This window comes from Fundulus heteroclitus, chromosome 6, assembly GCF_011125445.2.
Source record: "Fundulus heteroclitus isolate FHET01 chromosome 6, MU-UCD_Fhet_4.1, whole genome shotgun sequence".
Lineage (NCBI taxonomy): Eukaryota > Metazoa > Chordata > Actinopteri > Cyprinodontiformes > Fundulidae > Fundulus > Fundulus heteroclitus.
The window spans coordinates 31,505,241-31,525,890 of NC_046366.1; the positions used below are offsets into that span (position 1 = coordinate 31,505,241).

At 40.3% G+C, this 20,650-nt stretch overlaps 1 protein-coding gene across 1 annotated transcript; it reads left to right on the forward strand.

Annotated features, from left to right (window-relative positions):
- The first annotated feature begins 1,818 nt into the window (after nt 1-1,818).
- LOC118556066 (G protein-activated inward rectifier potassium channel 3-like) lies at nt 1,819-18,707 on the forward strand. The gene is made up of 7 exons (XM_036138610.1): nt 1,819-2,135; nt 4,568-4,781; nt 9,301-9,502; nt 13,005-13,197; nt 13,352-13,549; nt 15,889-16,019; nt 17,980-18,707. The coding sequence occupies exons 1-7, from the start codon at nt 1,835-1,837 to the stop codon at nt 18,244-18,246; spliced, it is 1,506 nt and encodes a 501-aa protein (XP_035994503.1). The 5' UTR covers nt 1,819-1,834; the 3' UTR covers nt 18,247-18,707.
- Nucleotides 18,708-20,650: the final 1,943 nt, after the last annotated feature.

The following is a 20,650-nucleotide window of genomic DNA, read 5'->3' on the forward strand; positions in this document are numbered from 1 at the left end:
CAGCGTCCAGGTCTGCTGCTGGAGAGGACCTGGACTCCATTTTCCCGTGTATATGTTTCAGGGAACACCATGCCTGGCTGTGCGCATTTAACCCCTCTTTGGGACTTATGTAAGAAATCTCAGCAGGCAAAGGGTAGACGTCCGCCACATTTAAAATAGCACCATGAGTGCACTTACACAATATGCTCACACTGGCATGCAGGGACCACACAAACACACACACACACACAGCCTAGAGCATCTTTTTTTTTTTTTAATGAAACTGGCTTAATTAAAGAGCCTCCAATGTGAATATGCACAGCTGGGCTTCAGGATCAGGTTGTCTCTCCAGATTTATTCTGAACGTGCTTGTCACTCTACTGTGTCTGCTATTTTAACTTGAGTTTCCACATCTAACTTCTTTCAAAAGGGGTTGAATTATTAAAAAATATATATGTATATATAAATATGTATATCAATATATAGCCATGATCCTAAATGTATTTTGTGGCCATTTTTTGTGAGGAAATGCTACACAAAGTAGTGCATGATTGTGAAGTAGAAGGAAAACTTGATGGTTTTCGCACTTTTTTTCGCTTCCAATTAATGACATAAACCTGTTTTCAGCCCTCTTTCCTTTGATATACCCTTAAAATGATACCCAGTCTAACCGACTGCTTCTAGAAGTCTATTAATTAGTAGTAGTAGTTAAATCTCAGTATGAATAAAGCTGTTCTGTGGGGGCCTCAGAGAATGCCAGTGAACAAACAGGCTCTTGAAAGCCAAGGAACGCAGCAGACAGGCCGGGGGGGAAACTTGTGAAGTTTTAACAGGTCCGTGGTTCAATATCCCAAGCTCATCACCGTCAACATGGTGCTGTGGGGGAGAAACGGAGGACGGGAAGATGCCACTGCAAAAATAGAACTAAAAATAAGTAAAATTTTCTTGAAATGAGTGTATTTGTCCTTGATTTGAGCAGGTAAATGAGATTATTTGCCAATGGAACGAGTATTTCTACCCCTAAAATAAGATAATTAGATATACTGCATTTGAAATAAGATGATGGAGATGAATTTTTCCCATTTTAAGTGCAAAAATCTCATTCCATTGGCAAATAATCTAATTTACCTGCTCAAATCAAAGACAAATACACTCATTTCAAGAAAATTTTTACTTATTTTTAGTTCTATTTTTGCAGTGTGGCTGGAGCTAAATGCAGGACGTGCCATGGGAGAGAACCTGTTAGAGGCTGAAAAAGGTGAAAGGTGATGCTGCACCAAACAGTTTAAACAACGTTGAAAACCACGTTAACTCACAATTATGCGCTATCACATGAAACCCCGATGACACATAACGAACTTCCTGCTTTCTGCTGTGACAAAATGCTATTATTATTCACCGATATGATCTTTTTCCCCAATAAACTCCCTAAAGGCAGCAAAATCCTTGATGCATCTCGACGATATCGTGAAAAAGGAGGAGACAATAGGAAGATATAACTGATGCACGCTTTTATACTTTTGGCACCTTCTCCTGACTATTGACTGACTATTGAGCCGATGTGACAAGTGAATTTCTCCAATGTGAGATCAATAAAGACTATCTTATCTTATCTTATCTTATCTTATCTTATCTTATCTTATCTTATCTTATCTTGATAATCCGAATGTCCAGGTCCAGGTCTAGACCTGATCATTGTGTTCTCTTCCTTCATTCCAGCCTTCAGTCAAGCGAACAAATGGTCCAGTCGACGGCAGCTGGGAACAGTCTGGCATAAGGAGGATATCAATAACAGCCTGACGCTCTACACACACACACACACACACACACATACACACACACACACATATAGACCATGGCGCTGGAGAACTCCGTCTTCCCGTCCCGCCCCGACTCCCTGGCGCTCCCCGTGGAGGAGAAGGGCGTAGGGGAGGCGGCGGAGGCGGCAACGGAGGCCTCCGCCGCCTCCCCCGGGGTCTTCAACGTGTCGGAGGAGCTGGGCCACGTCGTCACCACGCAGACCGCGCCGTCCCCCTCGCCCCCGGCCAAGGTCAAAAGGTCGTTCCAGTCCAAGCTGGCCGAGCGGGAGGCCAACGCCAATCAGCACGTCAAGAAGGTCCAGGGCCCTGAGAAGGAGCGCGGGCGATTCGGATGGGGTGAGTGCACCCGTCGTTTTTAAAGCGGCAAACCTGTTCCTCAAAGAGGAGTAATGATTTTAATAATACACAAACTCATCTCTGGGCTAGTGATCAGTTTGCTCGGCACAAATACATCATTATTGACTCTTCTTCTATCTTTCTCTCTCGCTCGCTCCTCTACGACTGACTGCACCTCCTCTCCTCCTCTCACCGCCTTAGTTGCAGCGGCAGCGAATCTCTAATTTGGGCCATACGGCACTTCTTCACCCCTCGTTGATTCAGACACTTCTGCGCATCCTTTGCCCCCAGTCTTTGGTAAAGAAAGATTTCAAGAACGCTGAAATACAAGATCTCGTTTTCCGCTGCTGTTTGTGAAGCCGCTCCTGGTTTCTTTAGTCTTTGCTTCCAAGGAGTCAGGCTTTATTTTAAAGCTTTGTGACCACTTGCTCTGAAGGTTTTCAGAAAGAAGGCCTTTCAGCAAAAGGCTATTTGGACTCTGGCTGCTTTTTCCACTCTTTTTATCTAGCCACACTGCAAAAAAACAGAACTAGAAATAAGTAAAATGTTCTTAAAATCAGTGTATTTGTCCTTGATTTGAGCAGGTAAATAAGATGATTTGCCAATGGAATAAGATTTTTGCACTTAAAATACAAAAAATTCATCTCCATCTGCTTATTTTAAGTGCAGGATGTCTAATTATCTTACTTTAGGGATCAAAATACTCATTCCGTTGGCAGATAATCTTATTTACTGGCTCAAATCAAGGATTAAAACTCCAACTTTAAGAACATTTTACTTATTTTTAGATCCGTTTTTGCGGTGCAGGACGGCATATTGAGCAGTTAAAAAAAAAAAAATGAAGAAAATGAAGAAGTTGCAGAACAAAACAAGAACTATCTTTAACAGACGAGATGCAAGAGATAGGAGGAGAAAAAAAAAACACCCAGCAAAGACTGGACTGAAGACCCCACTTTTTTCAGCGTGCTTTCAGCTTACGTGTCGTTGTTGGTGCCAAAAAAAGGCTTTTTAATTTATCCATCAAACTGGACAGAAATGATTGTATTTCAGGGCAGGCAGCAGTTAACTTGGTGCCTAAAGGTCCATTTAAAATGTTTGCTTTGCCAGGTTTTCTGTGACGATTAAATCCTTGTTTTTAAAGCCCGTTCTGACACGGGGTTGCATCTTAGCGCGTTGCATCAGGCGGGCCTTCGTTGTTACGTTAAGTGGAAGGAAGGAAGTAGGTTGAAAATGTGTAAATGAAATCAGCAACAGACTAAAGTAAAACTTTCAGAAAGCATGGGGAGCTGTTGCTGAAGCCCTCAAAAAAAAAAAAAAAAAAGTCCGACTGATTGGAGCGCAATATACAAATCTTAGGCCATGATTAAAGATTTTTACACTTTCCTGACTCAGTTCCATAAATCAAACCTTTCTCACGTGCGTCTGAAGGTCTAAATGATGTCTTATTGGGTATAGACGCTCCTTTTTCATCTAAATATTTTCCTCCAGATGTAATTTTCTTCCCAAAAAGCTTACAATCCTTTTTTTTTTATCTCTGTTCATGTCTCTCTATGCGTGAAGCGGCTGGTTATGGCTGGTTTTAAAGCTCTAAGAAGCTCCCAGATTGATGTATAATGAATCAGAACCAGAAGTGGGTCAGTCTGAGCAATTCTACTGGTCCTCTTCTCAAGTTTTTTTTTTTTTTTTTTTGTGATTTTTCCCTCTGGAAACGTTCCTCTCTCCCTTTGGATCCGATGTATATCGGCAAATATCGGCAAACAAAGCTGAATTTCCCAAACACGCTGCATTTAAGGTGCCTTTTCCTCTTTGCGTCCGCTGGTTGGTGTCGTCCACATTCCTGTTCCTTGTTAATGTGAGTCCACAGAATATCATTTGGATCAAAAACGCATATTTTTTTGCTAGATTTTGACTTTCTTCTGTACTTTCAATTCTGTCTACCCTCCTGTAAAAGGCAGCTGTGTGTGTATCTGTAGTATTTGACGCAGTAAAAGTCTAACTTAGACTTTGATCATGGTTTTGTGTGTTATTATCATGTTTTATTGTAGCTTTTCTTCTCTGAGTGTCTGATGATGTGGTCCTGTCCCACTTCGTCTGCTCTTCACTCCTCGCCTGTCGGTTTTCATCTCTCTTGTCCCTTCTTCTCTCTTGCCACCTGTTTTCATTTATCCTCTTCATTCAACTGCCTCATCTTGTCTTCCAAACATCCATTTCTAAAAGTCTTATGGACGTGTCTGTCTGAAGCTCATGGGATAAGATTAAGAACTTCCTTTAACTGTCCTATAAAAGGGGGACATTTGGGCCGTGACAGTGGCAAAGATCTTAAATCTTTGAAGAAAATGCAACAAAAAAAAACCCTTTGCACCAGTGTAACGGCCCAGTTCTGGAGGTTAACACTGTCTGAATGAATGTTTGTGTTGCGTCTCTTCCTCCAGCCCGGGCTCGGCGTAAGCGGCAGCGCTACGTGGAGAAGAACGGGCGTTGCAACGTGCAGCACGGCAACATGCGCGAGACGTACCGCTACCTGACCGACATCTTCACCACGCTGGTGGACCTCAACTGGCGCTGCTCGCTCTTCGTCTTCGTCATGGCCTATGCCGTCACGTGGCTCTTCTTTGGCGCCATCTGGTACCTCATAGCCTACTGCAGGTGAGGCTTGTCAGCAGACGATAGCAATTCAGGTTGAACCGTCCCAGTTATAGATTTAATGAAAGGCTTTTTACATTTTAGGCTACTTGACTAGACGCCATAAGCAATTTATAACCTGCAATCCATTCTGCAGATGGATGTAATTAATGGTTATCAGGTTAAATCGAAACAGTAGTTCAATTCAATTCAATTCAGTTTTATTTATATAGCGCCAAATCATGAAACATGTCATCTCAAGGCACTTTACAAAGTCAAGTTCAATCATATTATACAGATTGGGTCAGATTATACAGATTGGTCAAAAATGTCCTATATAAGGAAACCAGTTGATTGCATCAAAGTCCCGACAAGCAGCATTCACTCCTGGGGAACCGTAGAGCCACAGGAAGAGTCATCTGCATTGTCCATGGCTTTGCTAGCTTTGCTAGTATCCAGGGGAGACGCATTGAGACTACACTTAACATTGTCTTTTTATATTTTTTGTATGATGACCTTGAGTGTCCAGAAAGGCGCCTTTTAAATCAAATGTATTATTATTATTATTATTATTATTATTATTATTATTATTATTATTTAGAGCGGCTTTTATGCAGAGTGAAGGATAAACACCCAGGGCTCATTGTGTGTAATAAACGTCACATAAATATTGTTCATGATTGTCAGTCCTAAAATAAGCCAGTCTCATCACTAAACCCTAAATGTTTTTTTACATGAACATTGTAATATAAAGTGCAACCCTAGCCCTTTTTAAGAACCTAGATGTTTTAGTAGGATCCATCTCATAAAAAAATTGATAAATCACTCATTAAAGTACTCTGGATAGCCCAGTGTGTTCTGTGGTTTGAAATGTTGAAAAAGTATTTATATTTCACTCTTATTGCCCTAAATAGCTGCAAAAAGAGCACAGGAAGTCCGACCCTCTAATGCAGAGACAACGTAGCTAGTTTTTCTGTGCCATGCACGGTCACGTCTGAAACAAATGGAACATCAGAGCCAGTTTTAGTGATTTGTTCACCAAAAATCTTATAGCCTTGACCTTAAAAAAAGAAAGAAAATAATTCTTATTGGTTTAAAAAATACATCTTATTTCCAGATATTCAAATCTAAATCAGGTGAAGATTTAAGAAGATATCAACCAATGTTCTTTATCCCCAACCAAGACCACAATAAATGTTAAAACTCAACCAGGATGTGACATCAGGACATCGGTGCACTTCCTAGTGTTGACAATGATGGAGAGGGTGTTCCCTTTATAGAATGCATAAAACCTCCACAGAGATGCTTATTATGTTAGCAGCTGGTCAGGGTCCTGGAGGTGGTCTGGGGAAGCCTGGTAGCTTATTTGTTACGTGTGACCCTCAAACCTGGTCAACAAAAAAAATGAAATAGAGGAGGACTAAAGCCCCCCCACAATGTCAATATTATGACACACTTTCCATGACACTTGAGCTTTCTGGTGGAACAAGACTCCTAAATGGAAGTAAGCACTCCCATCTCCAAATTGCACAACGCCTTGGCTGTGCTGGTTGCTGGGAGACATAAGAGAGCTTTGAATTTCACAGGATTCAGTTTAAAAGCAAGACTGACCCGTCAAAGGAAAGCGCTGGCACTGGATTTACCGATGAGGAGGGATGAGGACGAAAAGCACATGCAGCGACCCGTATGGTTGATAAAATGTTTCCACAATAGGAGCAGAAGGTGCATTCCTTCTGAATGTAGACTTTGAGACATGCACAGGTATGTAGATACGGGTATATTATCTGTACCATGAACTCCATCAGCTGCATCCGCTAATGCTGCTGCTAGGTGGATAAAAATGCTATTCCCTCCTCCAAAGCAAGGCTTTAACTGATGGTGGAGGTGCAGAAACCTCCTAAATGCATGTGGTAGATTTGGTAGAGGACACATGGTTGTGCAGGCAGCGTACCTGTCGTAGTAGCGTTGTGGTAGAATGACATATTTAGCAGCAGCTTTGAGGTCATCTTCTCACTGAAATCCAGTTTTACAAATCTGCCCAGATCCAGCCACGTGTAGATAAACGGTCATAGAAAGGTCCTAATGTGGCACAAAGTGGTTCAAACAGAACATTTTGTTTAGTTGCACAAAAGCATTGGATATACACTGCAAAAACTAAAATAAGTAAAAAAAAAATTAACATTAGTGTATTTGATGAAAGATTAAGGAAATACTGACCTAAAATGGTGATTTGAATGTTCTTTGATGTCCAATGCAGCGATTATAGGTTAAGGATTTACAAATAATTTATATTATTTTACTTTAATGTATTTAGGACTCCTTACAATGCAAAAACAGATATACAAATAAGTAAAATGTTATTAAAAATGTGTGTTTTGTCCTAGATTTGAGCAGGTAATTGAGAGGATCTGCTAATGGAATAGGATTTATTTGACCTAAAATAGGAACGATTCATCTCCATCATTTTATTTCAAGTGTAGGATGTCTAATTATTTAATTTTAGGGGTCAAAATACTCATTCCATTGGCAGATGATCTTATTTAACTGTTCAAATCTAGGACAAAAACTCAAATTTTTAATAACATTTTACTTATTTGTTTTTGCATTGTAAGGAGTCCTAAATACATTAAAGTAAAATAATATGAATTATTTGTAAATCCTTAACCTATAATAGCTGCACTGGACATCAAAGAACATTCAAATCACCATTTTAGGTCAGTATTTCCTTAATCTTTCATCATTTCAATTAACTTCATTGTTGTTTTGCAATAAGTTCTGGGTTGGCGTCAAAAACTACGAGAAAGTCAAAGTATGAATAGGTTTTATATACGTAGGGAAAAATAACCGAATTATCTCAGTCCCATAAACTAACCTCCTTTCAACAAAAAGTGTTGCTGCGTGAGGTTTAGAGATGGATGGTGCAATCTGCATTAATTCCCTCTCCAGTGAGCTGTTTTCTTTGCTCCAGTTATGAGAGATAATATAGCTGCCTTTTACACGCAGCATCACATTTTTGCTGACTGCTAAATCCCTGGCATCAATCTTTTCGGGGAGCTTTTAGCGAGACGGTTAGCGTTCATATATTCCCAAAACGTCAAACCGTTAATTTGATCATCAAAAGGGGGGCATCGCATTTTCGACATCTCCGCTTTTCTGGTCCAGTTAAAAAAAAAAACAGATGATCACGCGAATATTAATGTTACCGTGTATTTCATCATGACAGGGTTTCTCTTCCCCAGATGTGTCTGCAGGAGCTAATTAGCTAACACGGTCTGCTAGAAAAAAAAAAAAAAAAAAAAAACGATGACCTTTTACATCTGCTCCAGACCACCCCTTAAGTGTTGCCAGAGCACTTTCTGTGACGCCGCCATTCGTTGGTCACCGGCACAGTTCAATAAAAGTCAAAGATTTTATAAAGCACCTCGCACCACTTCCATTAATTAGCTCTGCCTCTCCTGCAGGAGCAGCGGTAATGGGTGACATTAACCCGTGTAGCGTGTTTGGAAAGGCAGCTCTGCACACTCCGGGGGTTGAATAATGTCTGTGATATACCGGGAAGACGTGATGAAAAAGGTATTAGATTTTTGCAGAGTGTGGAGGGGAAAAAAATAAATAAAAAAATGACGGCGTACACGGCAGGTTAACGACGGAGCATAAATCTGAGCAGGATTTATCCTGTCCAGTAAAAAGAAGAGCTGAGTTGTCATGTTTATACCGCTGCACATACTAGGGCTGAACAATTAATCGCATTTTCAATATAATCGCGATTTAAAAAAACGCAAAATCTGCAAGTCTGCAATTTTTGGCTATGTAACAATTAGGGAATTAGACACGTCCATTAGGTGTTGGTAAAATGTTTAAAGTGGGTTTGCCTCCACATGGAAGGGAAGACAGTTGCAGCAGTGAGATAATCTAATTTTATTACTTGTTTTAGAGTTTATATAATCATACATAGCATTAAGTACAGGTCAATCAGTTTAATACATACCTTGCTTGTTGGTTGCACTTTATGTTCAACAAGGATTGATGTCCAAATCAACTAAAAGCTGTTCTCTTGAATAATATTCTGATTAATAGAAACATTAAAAGTTCTTGTTTTGAATAGTCCTTGTTTACAAACATCTTTATTTAGACACCATTTTTGTTGCTTGTGGTTAACGCAGAGAAAAGTCAAAATTGCAATTTTGGATTAAATATATTGTAGGCAGAATGCAATTATTTCTGCTCCGAGTTTAGATGCTGCGGGTCTTTTAGCAACTAATCTGCACAGCGAGGAAACAAAATGATTTGTTGTTTGTATTTGTTTAATAAGACATGATGAATTAAATGGAAAAAAAAGAATCGCATTAAATCGCAATATTAAGAAAAAAAAAATCACAATTAGATTATTTTCCAAAATCGTTCAGCCCTAGCACATACGCTCTAAAACAACATAAAATAAAAAAAAAACCCTTCTCGCTGTCTCTTTTGACGGCCAGCTTTGTCGCCTTCCCCCCCCGCCCCGCCACTTCTCACACGTTCTCCTCCTTTCCCTCCCAAAAAGGGGGGATCTGGACCATCTGGAGGATGAGGCGTGGACGCCGTGCGTGAACAACGTCAACGGTTTCATATCCGCCTTTCTCTTCTCCATCGAGACGGAGACGACGATCGGCTACGGATACCGCGTCATCACCGACCAGTGTCCAGTGGGCACCATGCTGCTGCTGCTGCAGGCCATCCTGGGCTCGATGGTCAACGCGTTCATGGTGAGCAGACTGGGAGACACACAGCGATCTGGTATGCGCTCGTGTGATTTATTTAGGTATCACACGACTAATGAAGTCACTAATGTTACAGCAGTGGCAAATGAAGTGTGCGTTGATCTAACGACTTGGAAAGATTATCTTGAACTCACTCAAGGTGACAGGAGTAACACAACTGGAACTAGAAAAGCTGTTCCTGCGTAACAGCGAGTGAGAATGCTAATCTGCAGAATGATTTGAGGAGAAAATGCAGAAGATCCATGTAGAAGAGAAAAAATAGCTGAAAAACATTGAAGAATTTGAAGAATCAGTAGTACTAGTAGTAATAGTAGTTGTAATAGTAGTAGTATAAGTAGTAGTTGTTGTAGTATCAGTAGTAGTATCAGTAGTAGTGGCAGCAGTAGTATCATTAGTAGTAGTAGTACCAGTAGTATCATAAGTAGTAGTAGTACTAGTAGTAGTAGTAGTAGTAGTATCATAAGTAGTAGTAGTAGTATCAATAGTAGTAGGAGTAGTATCTGTTGTATCAGAAGAATTTAAAGGAATTTGAAGAACTTTAAAGATTTGAAGAATTTTAAGTATTTGAAGTATTTGAAAAATTTAAAGAATTTAAACAATTTGAACAGTAAGAAGAATTTGAAAGAATTTGAAGGAATATGAAAAACTTGAAGAATTTGAAGGAATTTGCATTCATTTCAATGGGAGCAAAAATCGCACAAAAAGTACAAGTACTTTAAAAAGTATAAAAGGTATAGCAGTAATGTCGAGAACGAGACGAACGTTTTGGTACGAAAATCGTTGAAATCGGTTGAAGTATGCGGGAGTAGTTAGAAGCAGAAAAACGTACAGAATAATAATGATAAAGAAAAAACAGGAAAACAATAATCGACATAGCATTCTCACTGATTATTCATTTGGAGACGGTCATTGCCGGATTACAGTTTCAACGTGGAAATGCTTAACCGTGTTCAATAGATTAGAAAAGTGGCACTGGTTGCTTAGCAACAGAGATAATAAGTATTGTGGCTGCTTTTTTTGTTGTTGTAAAGTATCCAAATCCTCTGTAATATCTACTTTTTTTATGAAACACAACATAAGAAAAAAACCATCTGTTCCTCAAACGGAGGCAGAAACTGAAGCAACAAAACGCGACACTTTATTTGGTGCAACTACTCAGTGCTTTCAGGCGTCTAGACAAGGTGAAGACGAGGAGAAAAGTTTGAACTGAGCGTCAGAATGGGATGGGTAGGAGGATACAAGTGGCTCGGAACATGGCGTGTGTTACTTAAACCTGCATTTTTCAGCCTCAATGCACTCTGCCTTGCATGTTTTAAATGTTTCTGTTTTAACACACCCGTGCCTTGAACACCAGGGTTGAAAAAAAAAGCTGATGCAAACTGCTGATCTACGGGGGGGTTTCGTGCACAACCATCCCTCGAGTTTACAGCGACTGGTCTGGAGAGGGAAAGCTGGCATGGAGCATCAGTTGTGTGGATGAAAATGCCTCGTTGTTGTCAGAGAAGAGTGACCAGACTTGGTTAAGACGACAGAATGGCAACAGCTAAAACAGGGTTATGACCAGGGTATGCAGAATACCACCTATGATCGCACAACATGTTGAACCTCGATGCAGATGGGCTCCAGCTGCAGAACAACGCACCCGTTGCCACTCCTGTCAGCTACATACGGAAAACCGAGGCTACAAAATCACACAAGCTGGACAAAAGTGGACAGCGATAGCGTGGAGAACAATCACCGGGTCTGATGAGCCTACAGTTCAGAACATTCAGCCAGACGTTGGTGTAAACATGAAAGCGTGGATACATCCTGCCGTGACAGTTCAGACCGAGGGTGGTGGTGTTACAGCGTGGGTTAGGGTAATTCTGGTACACGTTGGACACCAGCTGGAATCATTCAAACGTTGCTTGAACAGCAGATTCACAGAATGGGCCAACAAACTGTCTGGAGAACAAATACGACCAAATACTATGGAAATGCATGTATATATAATATCACACAGGGAGGAAAAGAAATATGTCTTTTAGTAGTCTTTATTTAGACATCTGGTTTCAGCTCCAAATTTAGTATTTGTAGCCAGTTTTTTTATCCTACCCATAGAAGAGCATAATAGCAATAAATCTCACAGATTCCTGTAAAACCAGGAACGAAGAGGGACATTTTGGTACCACTTTACAAAAAGGCTCCCTTTATAGAGCTTTATAAGTGGTTTATAGATTTTTTATATTATATTATAAATTAAAGCTAAAGTTGGCGATTTTTCCAGAAGTTTCCCCAAGTCCCTTTTTGAATAACTGCGCAAGACCTTTTTACCTGCGCCTCCGCTCTTCAGGTGGATCGAATGAAAAAAAAAAATCCAGTCTGTTCTTATTTCTTTCTTCTGGGTCCTTCCTCTTCTTCTCACAAACATGAACCCGGTTCACTTCTTGTGACTCTCAGTCATGTTCAAAGTCTACGGTGAGAGCAGCAGCGCTACAATGAATGGCTAACCGCTAAGCTAACTGCTAAGCAAGCGAAAACTAGAAAGGAACGAGCACGGGCACTGCCGTTACATGAGCTATCAGAATGATGGCATATGGGACAACCAATAGACCAGTTTCTTGCCAAATAGTGAGCAAAATCGATATTTGTCTAAAATGTTTCAAATTCTACATATTTCCTCTAGAGTTGCTTTAATAAATATTTCAGTCTAAAGTACGACCTTGTAAGCGCAAAAAGCATTGTACCATGTAATAACCCTCTTTATCACAGCATTATAAACATCCCCAACTATCAAAGGAAGCCTTATTGTAAAGTGTACACCATGACATAAAGCAGAAAATAACATGGATAGATTACATGAAGCATTCTAGCCAAAAGTAGATTGGGTTCACTATTTGGCAAGAAACCAGTCCGTTTTGTCTCATTCTCACCCTTTATTAATGCATAATAAACAGTTATTTATTATTTTGTGTTTACAGAATAATTAATACCATATCTACAAACCGTTTATAAGCGTTTATAACGGGAGCCTTATGGTAAAATGGTACCAACATTTTTATTCTGCAAGCACTGATTTGATTGAAATGAGTTCACACCAGCATCACGGCTAAATCATGTTTATGCATGTCTGTGAATTGGAAAAAAGCCATATTCAGAACGTGGGACGTTTCACTGTGCATATTAAAAATGTTTCAGTCTGAGGTTAATTCAAGTGTCACTACTGCTTTAAACACTGAAAGCTGGAAATAGCTCTATTGAGAAAAGCTCGGCTCAGTCTGTATTCAGCAGCTACAATGGAAATGCTGCAGCTGCACAGCCAGCATCAGCATCACTGGACTGTTTAGCTGATGAGTTAATTATAAATGCTGAAAAACCAGGGTTGCGTTTAATTTTTCAACAACCCTCTTACTTTCCAGCTGACACAAATATCCTCTGCTCCCTTTCCCTCTGTTTAGAGTTGTAACCGCGGACCTTGCTTGCTTCTTACTCTCTCCCTTCTGTCCAGGTCGGCTGTATGTTTGTGAAGATCTCACAGCCTAACAAACGAGCCGAGACGCTTGTGTTCTCCAAGCACGCCGTCATCTCTCTGAGAGACGACAAGCTATGCCTGATGTTCAGGGTGGGCGACCTTCGGAGTTCTCACATCGTGGGGGCCAACATGAGGGCCAAATTAATCAAGTCCAAGCAGACTCAAGAGGGTGAGAGGACACGGAGCGCCAATTTTCTCTTTCAAACCAACCCTAACTTCACTGCAATAATGATAAACCGCAGAATAAAGAACATGTGGAATAAGCTGTCATTTTGTGGCCTCTTGTCTAGATGTTAGAAAGTGTCTTTTCTTGTCTCCGCCAGGTGAGTTCATCCCTCTGGACCAAACAGACATCAGTGTTGGCTTTGAGACGGGCGATGACCGCCTCTTCCTTGTCTCGCCGCTGGTCATCTCCCATGAAATCGACTCTCGTTCGCCTTTCTGGGACATGTCGCAGGCCCAGCTGGAGAAGGAGGATTTCGAGATTGTGGTCATCCTGGAAGGAATGGTTGAGGCCACCGGTGAGACACGTTGTTTGACTTGTACCTGTAATCTCGAATGTAAAGATTAGTGAAATTGATGTTATTTGTATTTCAATGGTGTACAAAGATGGGTGGCTTTCAGTAAATAACCCTCCAGCACCAGCCTCCTATGCATCTGACCCTGTAGCATAAGTAATGTGAACTCAGCTAAATCTGGCAACCATACACACACTTATTTGGATATGTCCAAGCATGAGCATTCCTAATGAGTGACACAATGTGTTACTGCACATATCACCAATGTAACAGAAATGACATTACAACTGCTCAAACATCAGCAATGAGCTAGTAATTACATTACCTAATCTCATGCTGCGCTATGCAGATGCTCTGTCTACACTGATGAAGATCAACATGGTAAATCCTCCAAGTGGGTGACACAGCAGGGGAGTTGGGACTCCTTTTTCTGATTAATTCAGCTGGTTATGGCTCTAACCAACATAGGGCACTTGTATAATAGAGCTTTGTTATCTTCCCACAATTGTCAGAGGGCATTATAGCAAATCAAAACAGTGACATTGTTCTTCATTTATGGGACAGCACTGTGTAAATCCCAGTTCAAGCTTCTAATTTAGGGCAAAGGGGTGTTTCCTGGAACTTGTTTAAATAAAACCTATAACCAATACTTACTAAACAAAACCTTGTTGATGCATACAAAGAACTAACATTACACATAAAACTCTCTCTCTCACTTGGATTTATTGTTTAAAACCAGTCTATATACAACATTTAGTTCATCTGATCTAAACCAAACAGATGGTGTAAAGAGCTGTGACCTTGTATTTTCCACATCACAAATTTAGCCTGTTTACATTTTTGCTGCACTTTTTAGGGTATGGATGAGATGTTTCCATTCCCCCTTTTCTCTTCCTAAAGCATCTTTATGTAAAATTCACTGGGGATGATAGATTTGCCGGTTGTTCTGTCAGTTCGACAGGAGTTTGGTTTATGAAGGCTATTCAGGGTCTGTCTCAGTGAAGTAAATGCTGCCGCTCGCCCTACTCCAAGTATTGATCCCTTTAGTCAGAGGGTTGTGTAACGAAGATGTAGCTGACAGTTCAAAGCTGCTCTGGAAAGACTTTTCTCACCAAGATCCTCCATAACCTGTTTACAAATCTGACTTCAAGTCATCTTTCTCCACTGGATCAATTTTACACATAAGGGCATGAATAAGAGAATAAAAACAATTAAATCTCAAGTGTACAAAACAATCCCCATGCTGTTATTGTTTATTGAACAAAAATTATGGAAAACTATGTACACCATTTCTCCTTTTGGGGAATTTCAGAAGAAAACTAGTAGCCAGGTGCCGTTAATCCACTGTCGCCATTCGATGTGAGCGCCTCCAAGACAGCAGGGATTGTGGTTTGTACAGGTGTGTTCAAACAATGCTAGGGTGGAAAGACATCAGCAATGAGAATATGGGGAGGGTTTTACAGCCTTCTGTCAAACAATCTGAAGTCCGTAATTTTACAGTGAAAAACACTTTTCACAAGTGCAAAACATTTAATCCAGCTGTCAATCTTCCCAGGAGTACAGATTCATGCAAAATCACCCATGCTTTTCCTTAGCATTGCAACGTCATGCAGGCCATCTGCGAGTCTGCAAGGCATGACATCATGTTAAATGTTAAAGCTTATGACTTGTGTGATTTCTTCAAAGTTTTACCAGGAAAAAGCAGCCTCCTCTTTCTGAAAACAACATGGCAGCATTTAGGTTTCTGAAAGTTGCATTTGAAGGAATCACAAGGATCATGAAACTTTGGACTTTGGTCAGATGAGATCACAGTAGAGGTGTTGGGGCTGTAACACTCCGTGGCACGTTTGGAGAAAACCAAACACTGCATGCCAGCGCAAACGCCTCAAACCAGTTGTCTGGTACGCTGGTGGAAAGGTTAGATATTTGGGCTATTTATTCTTTTTTGTTGCAGCCAGAGTTGTTTTACCAACCATGAAATCCTCTGTGTACCAAAGTATTGTAAAGTCAAATATGAGGTCATCTGTGATGTCATGAGGCGTACTTATTTTTTTACACAGAGAGCTTTTCCAGCATGACTCCAACGTGTTTGATGAATAAGGCAGTAATAATAATATCTGTGGTGTGTTTTGGTGTACCTCGGGTAAAATCAAAGTAAAGTTAGAACCCAGATAGACCAGATCATTTTTAGACCAGATCACACTCTCTTCGTTGAATACGAAGAGAGTTTCATCCTTTTTTACGTGAGTAAATGGACCGGTGCTGCCAATGCTTGGCTGCAATCGAAAATAACAGAAAAAAACCCCATCAGAAGTAGCTCATGAGTCTGTTTATGTGTGCAGGGATGACGTGCCAGGCGCGGAGCTCCTACCTGGGGGAGGAGGTGCTGTGGGGCCACAGGTTCAGCCCCATGATGTTGCTGGCGGAGGGCTTCTTTGATATTGACTACGGAGCCTTTCATCACACGTTTGAGGTACTTTTTCCTCACAGCTACAATACAGGAGTTCTCTCCTGATTGACTACAACTTTATAAATGAACGTGTTGGCGCCTCACCCATAAGAGTTCACTTGCATTTCGAACGATTTGATAAAAAGCAGGTTTCACTTCTGCAGACTTATAGCCAAAATGTAAGCTTCTGCAAAATAACCCCCCCCCCATCTCTCTCTCTCTCAGCTCTGTTCCTGAGGCCACCTACACAAAATGCTAAATTTTCACGCTTTCACGGGGTGACTGAAAGGCATGCTGGGAAATGTAGGAAACTAAATCGGCTCTTACATCTCAAAGCTATTAAAAAGGAGGGAGCTTGGCGTAGATAAAGTGCCCTGGTGCCAGCAGGGCGTCATTAAATCTCCTTGGCATTGACTTTCCTCCTGTGTGAAAATCTCCTAGGTGGATTGGTGTAAAGCACATTTTATTCTAGATCTAGACCATCATTGCTGGCCACTGAACAGGCTCTCTCTATTAGGTACTCAGCTCTGGGGAGACATCTATACCTATATTTGTCTAATAAATGATGATGTTATTTGATTATTTAGTCTGAGAAAATGCATGGTGTCCTTCCAAGTAAAAATCTTCTTAGGTCAGTCTAGGATTTTGACACTTTTTATTTTTTATTTTTTCTAAATAGTGTCCTGTCTGGCAATATGGCAATAAGAATTGTTGTCCTAATTCCAAAAAGAGCCCAACAGATTTTACTTTCACAGGTGAAGCCGTAGTGCTCCGCTTGATTTATATATGCAAGAAGCTTTATTATAAGTTATGCGGGGAATATTTCATGTTATATGGACACTAAAACAAGAAGGTAGAGGAGGAAAAAAAGGATAAAAAGGTGAAAGAAAGAGGACACACAAGGGAGAGAATGATACAACATCCTCAGTCTGCTTCTTCACCTGCAAAGAGAGATATAAGAAGATGTAGGATTTTGAGGCTTTAAGACACTATTCCTTCATGATGAAATTCCTGAATAGGTTTTTTTCATTGTTCTGGTTATTATTACTTGTGCAACTTACAAATAGAGGTTAATGTCTTTCGTCATAAGTTTTGTTTTATCTTTGAAGTTATGAATCTTGTCTTGGAGATATTTGAACTTTGGATTACAGGGTTCCTACCTGAAAAGTCTGGGATACAATGTTAGAAATGTTCTTATATTTACTATAGGAAAATAAAAAGCAGAACAATGTTTCAATTTTTCCCATCATGATCCATTCATCTTAAGTTCGTATTTTGGGTTTATTCCGTTGGTTCTGGGTTTTGAGCAGATTATACACTGTTATGTGTAAATATGCTCAGTTATTTTGGTCTGTTCAGGGATTGCTCTAGTCGTTCCCTGGTCCCCATTTGTGTTCGTTCTGTGCAATTTAAGGCATTTTCCTATTCTACAGCTCCATGCTCTTGTGGTTCTTATTCTTTCATCCCTTACACTTTTAAGTTCTTGTTTTCAGCTTTCAACAAGCATCCGTTCTCTACATGATCCTGCCAGCTTCCTGCATGCCTTTGGGTCCTTTACCTCCACAACACGTGACAGAATAATTAAATTTTTTTATAAGATACAATTTTTTACAATAAATTCTACGCATTGCATGTCATCAAAAAAGCTTGAAGGGATAGTACATGAAAATCAAAGGGACGAGAAAGTACTTGTTGGGGGCCCAGAAAAAAAGCAAACTTCTTTAAACGATTCCAGTCTCTAGAATTTCTGAGTAATTTAAGCAAAAACAATTTTTTTTATTAAAAAACAACTGGGCCAAGACCTGAACCTGGAGAACTGGATAAAAAGTTTTGATCGATTGTTTCTATTCAGCGATTCCACCAAATGTTAACCAACGGAATACAAAAGCCAAGCCAACGTCTTTCTGAACGGTCACTGAATGGTACCGACCCGGTTGTCCCATGTTCGTAATTTGCATCTGATTAATTCGCCTTCCCCCTTCAGGTGGGCACGCCCTCCTGCTCGGCGCGAGAGCTGGCTCTGGCGGCGGCCAGACTGGACGCTCACCTCTACTGGTCCATCTCCAGCAGGCTGGATGAGGAGCCCACGCTTGCCGAGCAAGCTACCAAGCAGTCGGACGGCAGCTCGGCCAACAGCAAGGCGGGGGAGCCGATGTTCACCGTCGGGGAGATGACGGACATCCAGGAGCAATCCGCTTTGGGCGAGCTGAACGGCAGCGTCACCACCGATCAATCCGAAACAGAGGCCTAGAACAGAGAATGTTTACAAAGAACCTCCAGTATATCACCACCACATCATAGCTGCGTGTTAAAGACTCTTTTAAGGCCGACGTGTAGTTTCAATAGACCCACATGTCCCGCAGTAAATGCCATAATCTTGTGTTACCTTATAAAACAAAAAAACAACCTTTATTTTTTAATATTTTGTCTTTGATTTGTTATAAGTGTACTCCATGTGCATATCTGATTTTGTTGTTTTTGCTCTAATCACCCTTGCCTATATCTACTTTAAAACGACAATACTATGCTTCGGGTGGGTTTAACCACGGTCTATCTTGTGGACAGAAAGAATGTTGCACTGACAGTGATTAGTCTTTTTTTTTTGTTTGTTTTTGCAGACAGACGGTGGTTTGACATGAAACGTTAAGTATATTAAGTGTTACCGTTTAAAATAGGTACAGTGCATAGATGCTTTGTTGTCAGCTGGACAGATCTAGATAAACACAAACAAAAATTTACTGTGCATCAGTTAGGGTTGAAACCTTGCAGTTAATTACACTTTTCTCTTTTATTTGGTTAGAAACTTTCATTTTGGTGCTAGTGAGTTGTCTTGGAACACTTATTGAACAAAGATATATAGGTAAACATTAATGATGTATCTTCTGCCCTGATATAAAGAAAAACGGGTGGGATTATTTAACAAAACCTATAGAAGTTTATTGACATCGCCGTCTCTACTCGACGCATTATGGGGAGCAGAGTATCTGAGCCTTTTAGAGAAGGTGAACACCCAAGCATCTGCTACATACGGCAGCAGTTTCACAAGGTTATCGCTTTGGTAGCAACACATGATACAGTCCGTACTTTTCCAGAACTTCCAGGTTGCTTTCCTGAAACTGCAGGTTACTTTCGTTCACTCGCTGGAACTTTATTAGTTTTAAATGAAAAGTTAACCTGCCAGGCACAAAAATCAATCAATCAATCAATCAATCAATCAATCAATCAATCAATCAATCAATCAATCAATCAATCAATCAATCAATCAATCAGTCAATCAATCAATCAATCGCTTTATTTTGGTAAATTGTCCACATTAAACACAGGAAACAACAAAAGATCAACAATAAACAAACCCACTATTTACCAAAAAAGGAATAGGCTGAAGCAAAGCTGTTCCTGAGAAATTCATCTGAATGTTTTAGAAAACTGACCCATGAATCATAGAAACTGTGATCCAGGGAGTTAACTTTTACGCCACAGAAGAGAAACCTGTAAGTTTGCTGATGCGACCTTTGCGTTTCAGACAGCAACTTCTAAACTTCAGCGAGGGATTGTGTCAAAACGTGAAAGTAACCAGAAAAATCCAGAAAGTAATCTTTGAGGGACAGGAAACGCCCAGAATAAGCAACCTAAAAAAAGAAAAAAAAATCCCCTAAAAGTAATTTATACGTTCCAGAAAGGTAACCTGGATGATCCAGACAATTTACCCATAAATTACAGGAAAGTAATCTGGATTCCAGAAAAGTAACCCCAGTTCCTGAGAGGAACTCCAGGAAATCAATTTAAAAGTAGTTTAAAGTAGCCTTTAATCAAACAAACACATTTCTGGAAAGTATTCTGCAGTTTCCTGAAAGCAACCTATGAGCTCCGGAAAGTGAAATGTAAAATTTTGTTACGTTCCATAACATAAGGCACCTTTTAAGTTCTGGAAAAGCAACATGGAAGCCCTGGAGAGCAGGAATGAGAGTTTCTGGCTGCTCCCTTCTTCTCGGGTCACACACACAGACTTGGCAGAGATGATGCAACTGGGATTTGAACCTGGGACCCACGTATCAAAGAAGCGGATTACCCCGCTGCACCACACATAGATGGAAGTCCTGGAGAATAATAGACTGTGTTTGGTATTGCTGCTTTACGCAGCTCTTTGGTTTTGTTGCGTGCAGCCATGTCTAATCTAAAAGCACAACAATGCCCTGCTCAGTTCTGCCCACAATCCTGCTTCTGCTGCTGTGTATATATGTACGTGGCTGTTTTTACTTGATGTTTTTAATATTTAAAATAGCACAACGGTTAGGCTGAATAAACTACACTATATTCCAGAAAAGCTTTCATAGATTTTGTCTTAACTACGGCAAAATTGAAATTCGCTTTGTCTAATAACTGCACAAACGTAATTCCACTGGCCTCACTTGAAAGAAGCAAATCCTTAAAGTCTAAAATAGCTTTCTATATTTTAATTTTTGCCGTTTGGAATGCTAACTGGAGCCACAGCCGCCTCACCTGATGGAGATCTGTCTGTCATCTGCTTGTTATAGAAAGAAAACATGAAACTATCATAAGGAATAAACATCCACTGGAAAAAAAAAAAAAATCGTTTCAAAAGCAGCATCCAAAATTGACTCCACCTGCTGCTTAAGCAGAGCTGCTTCAATTAA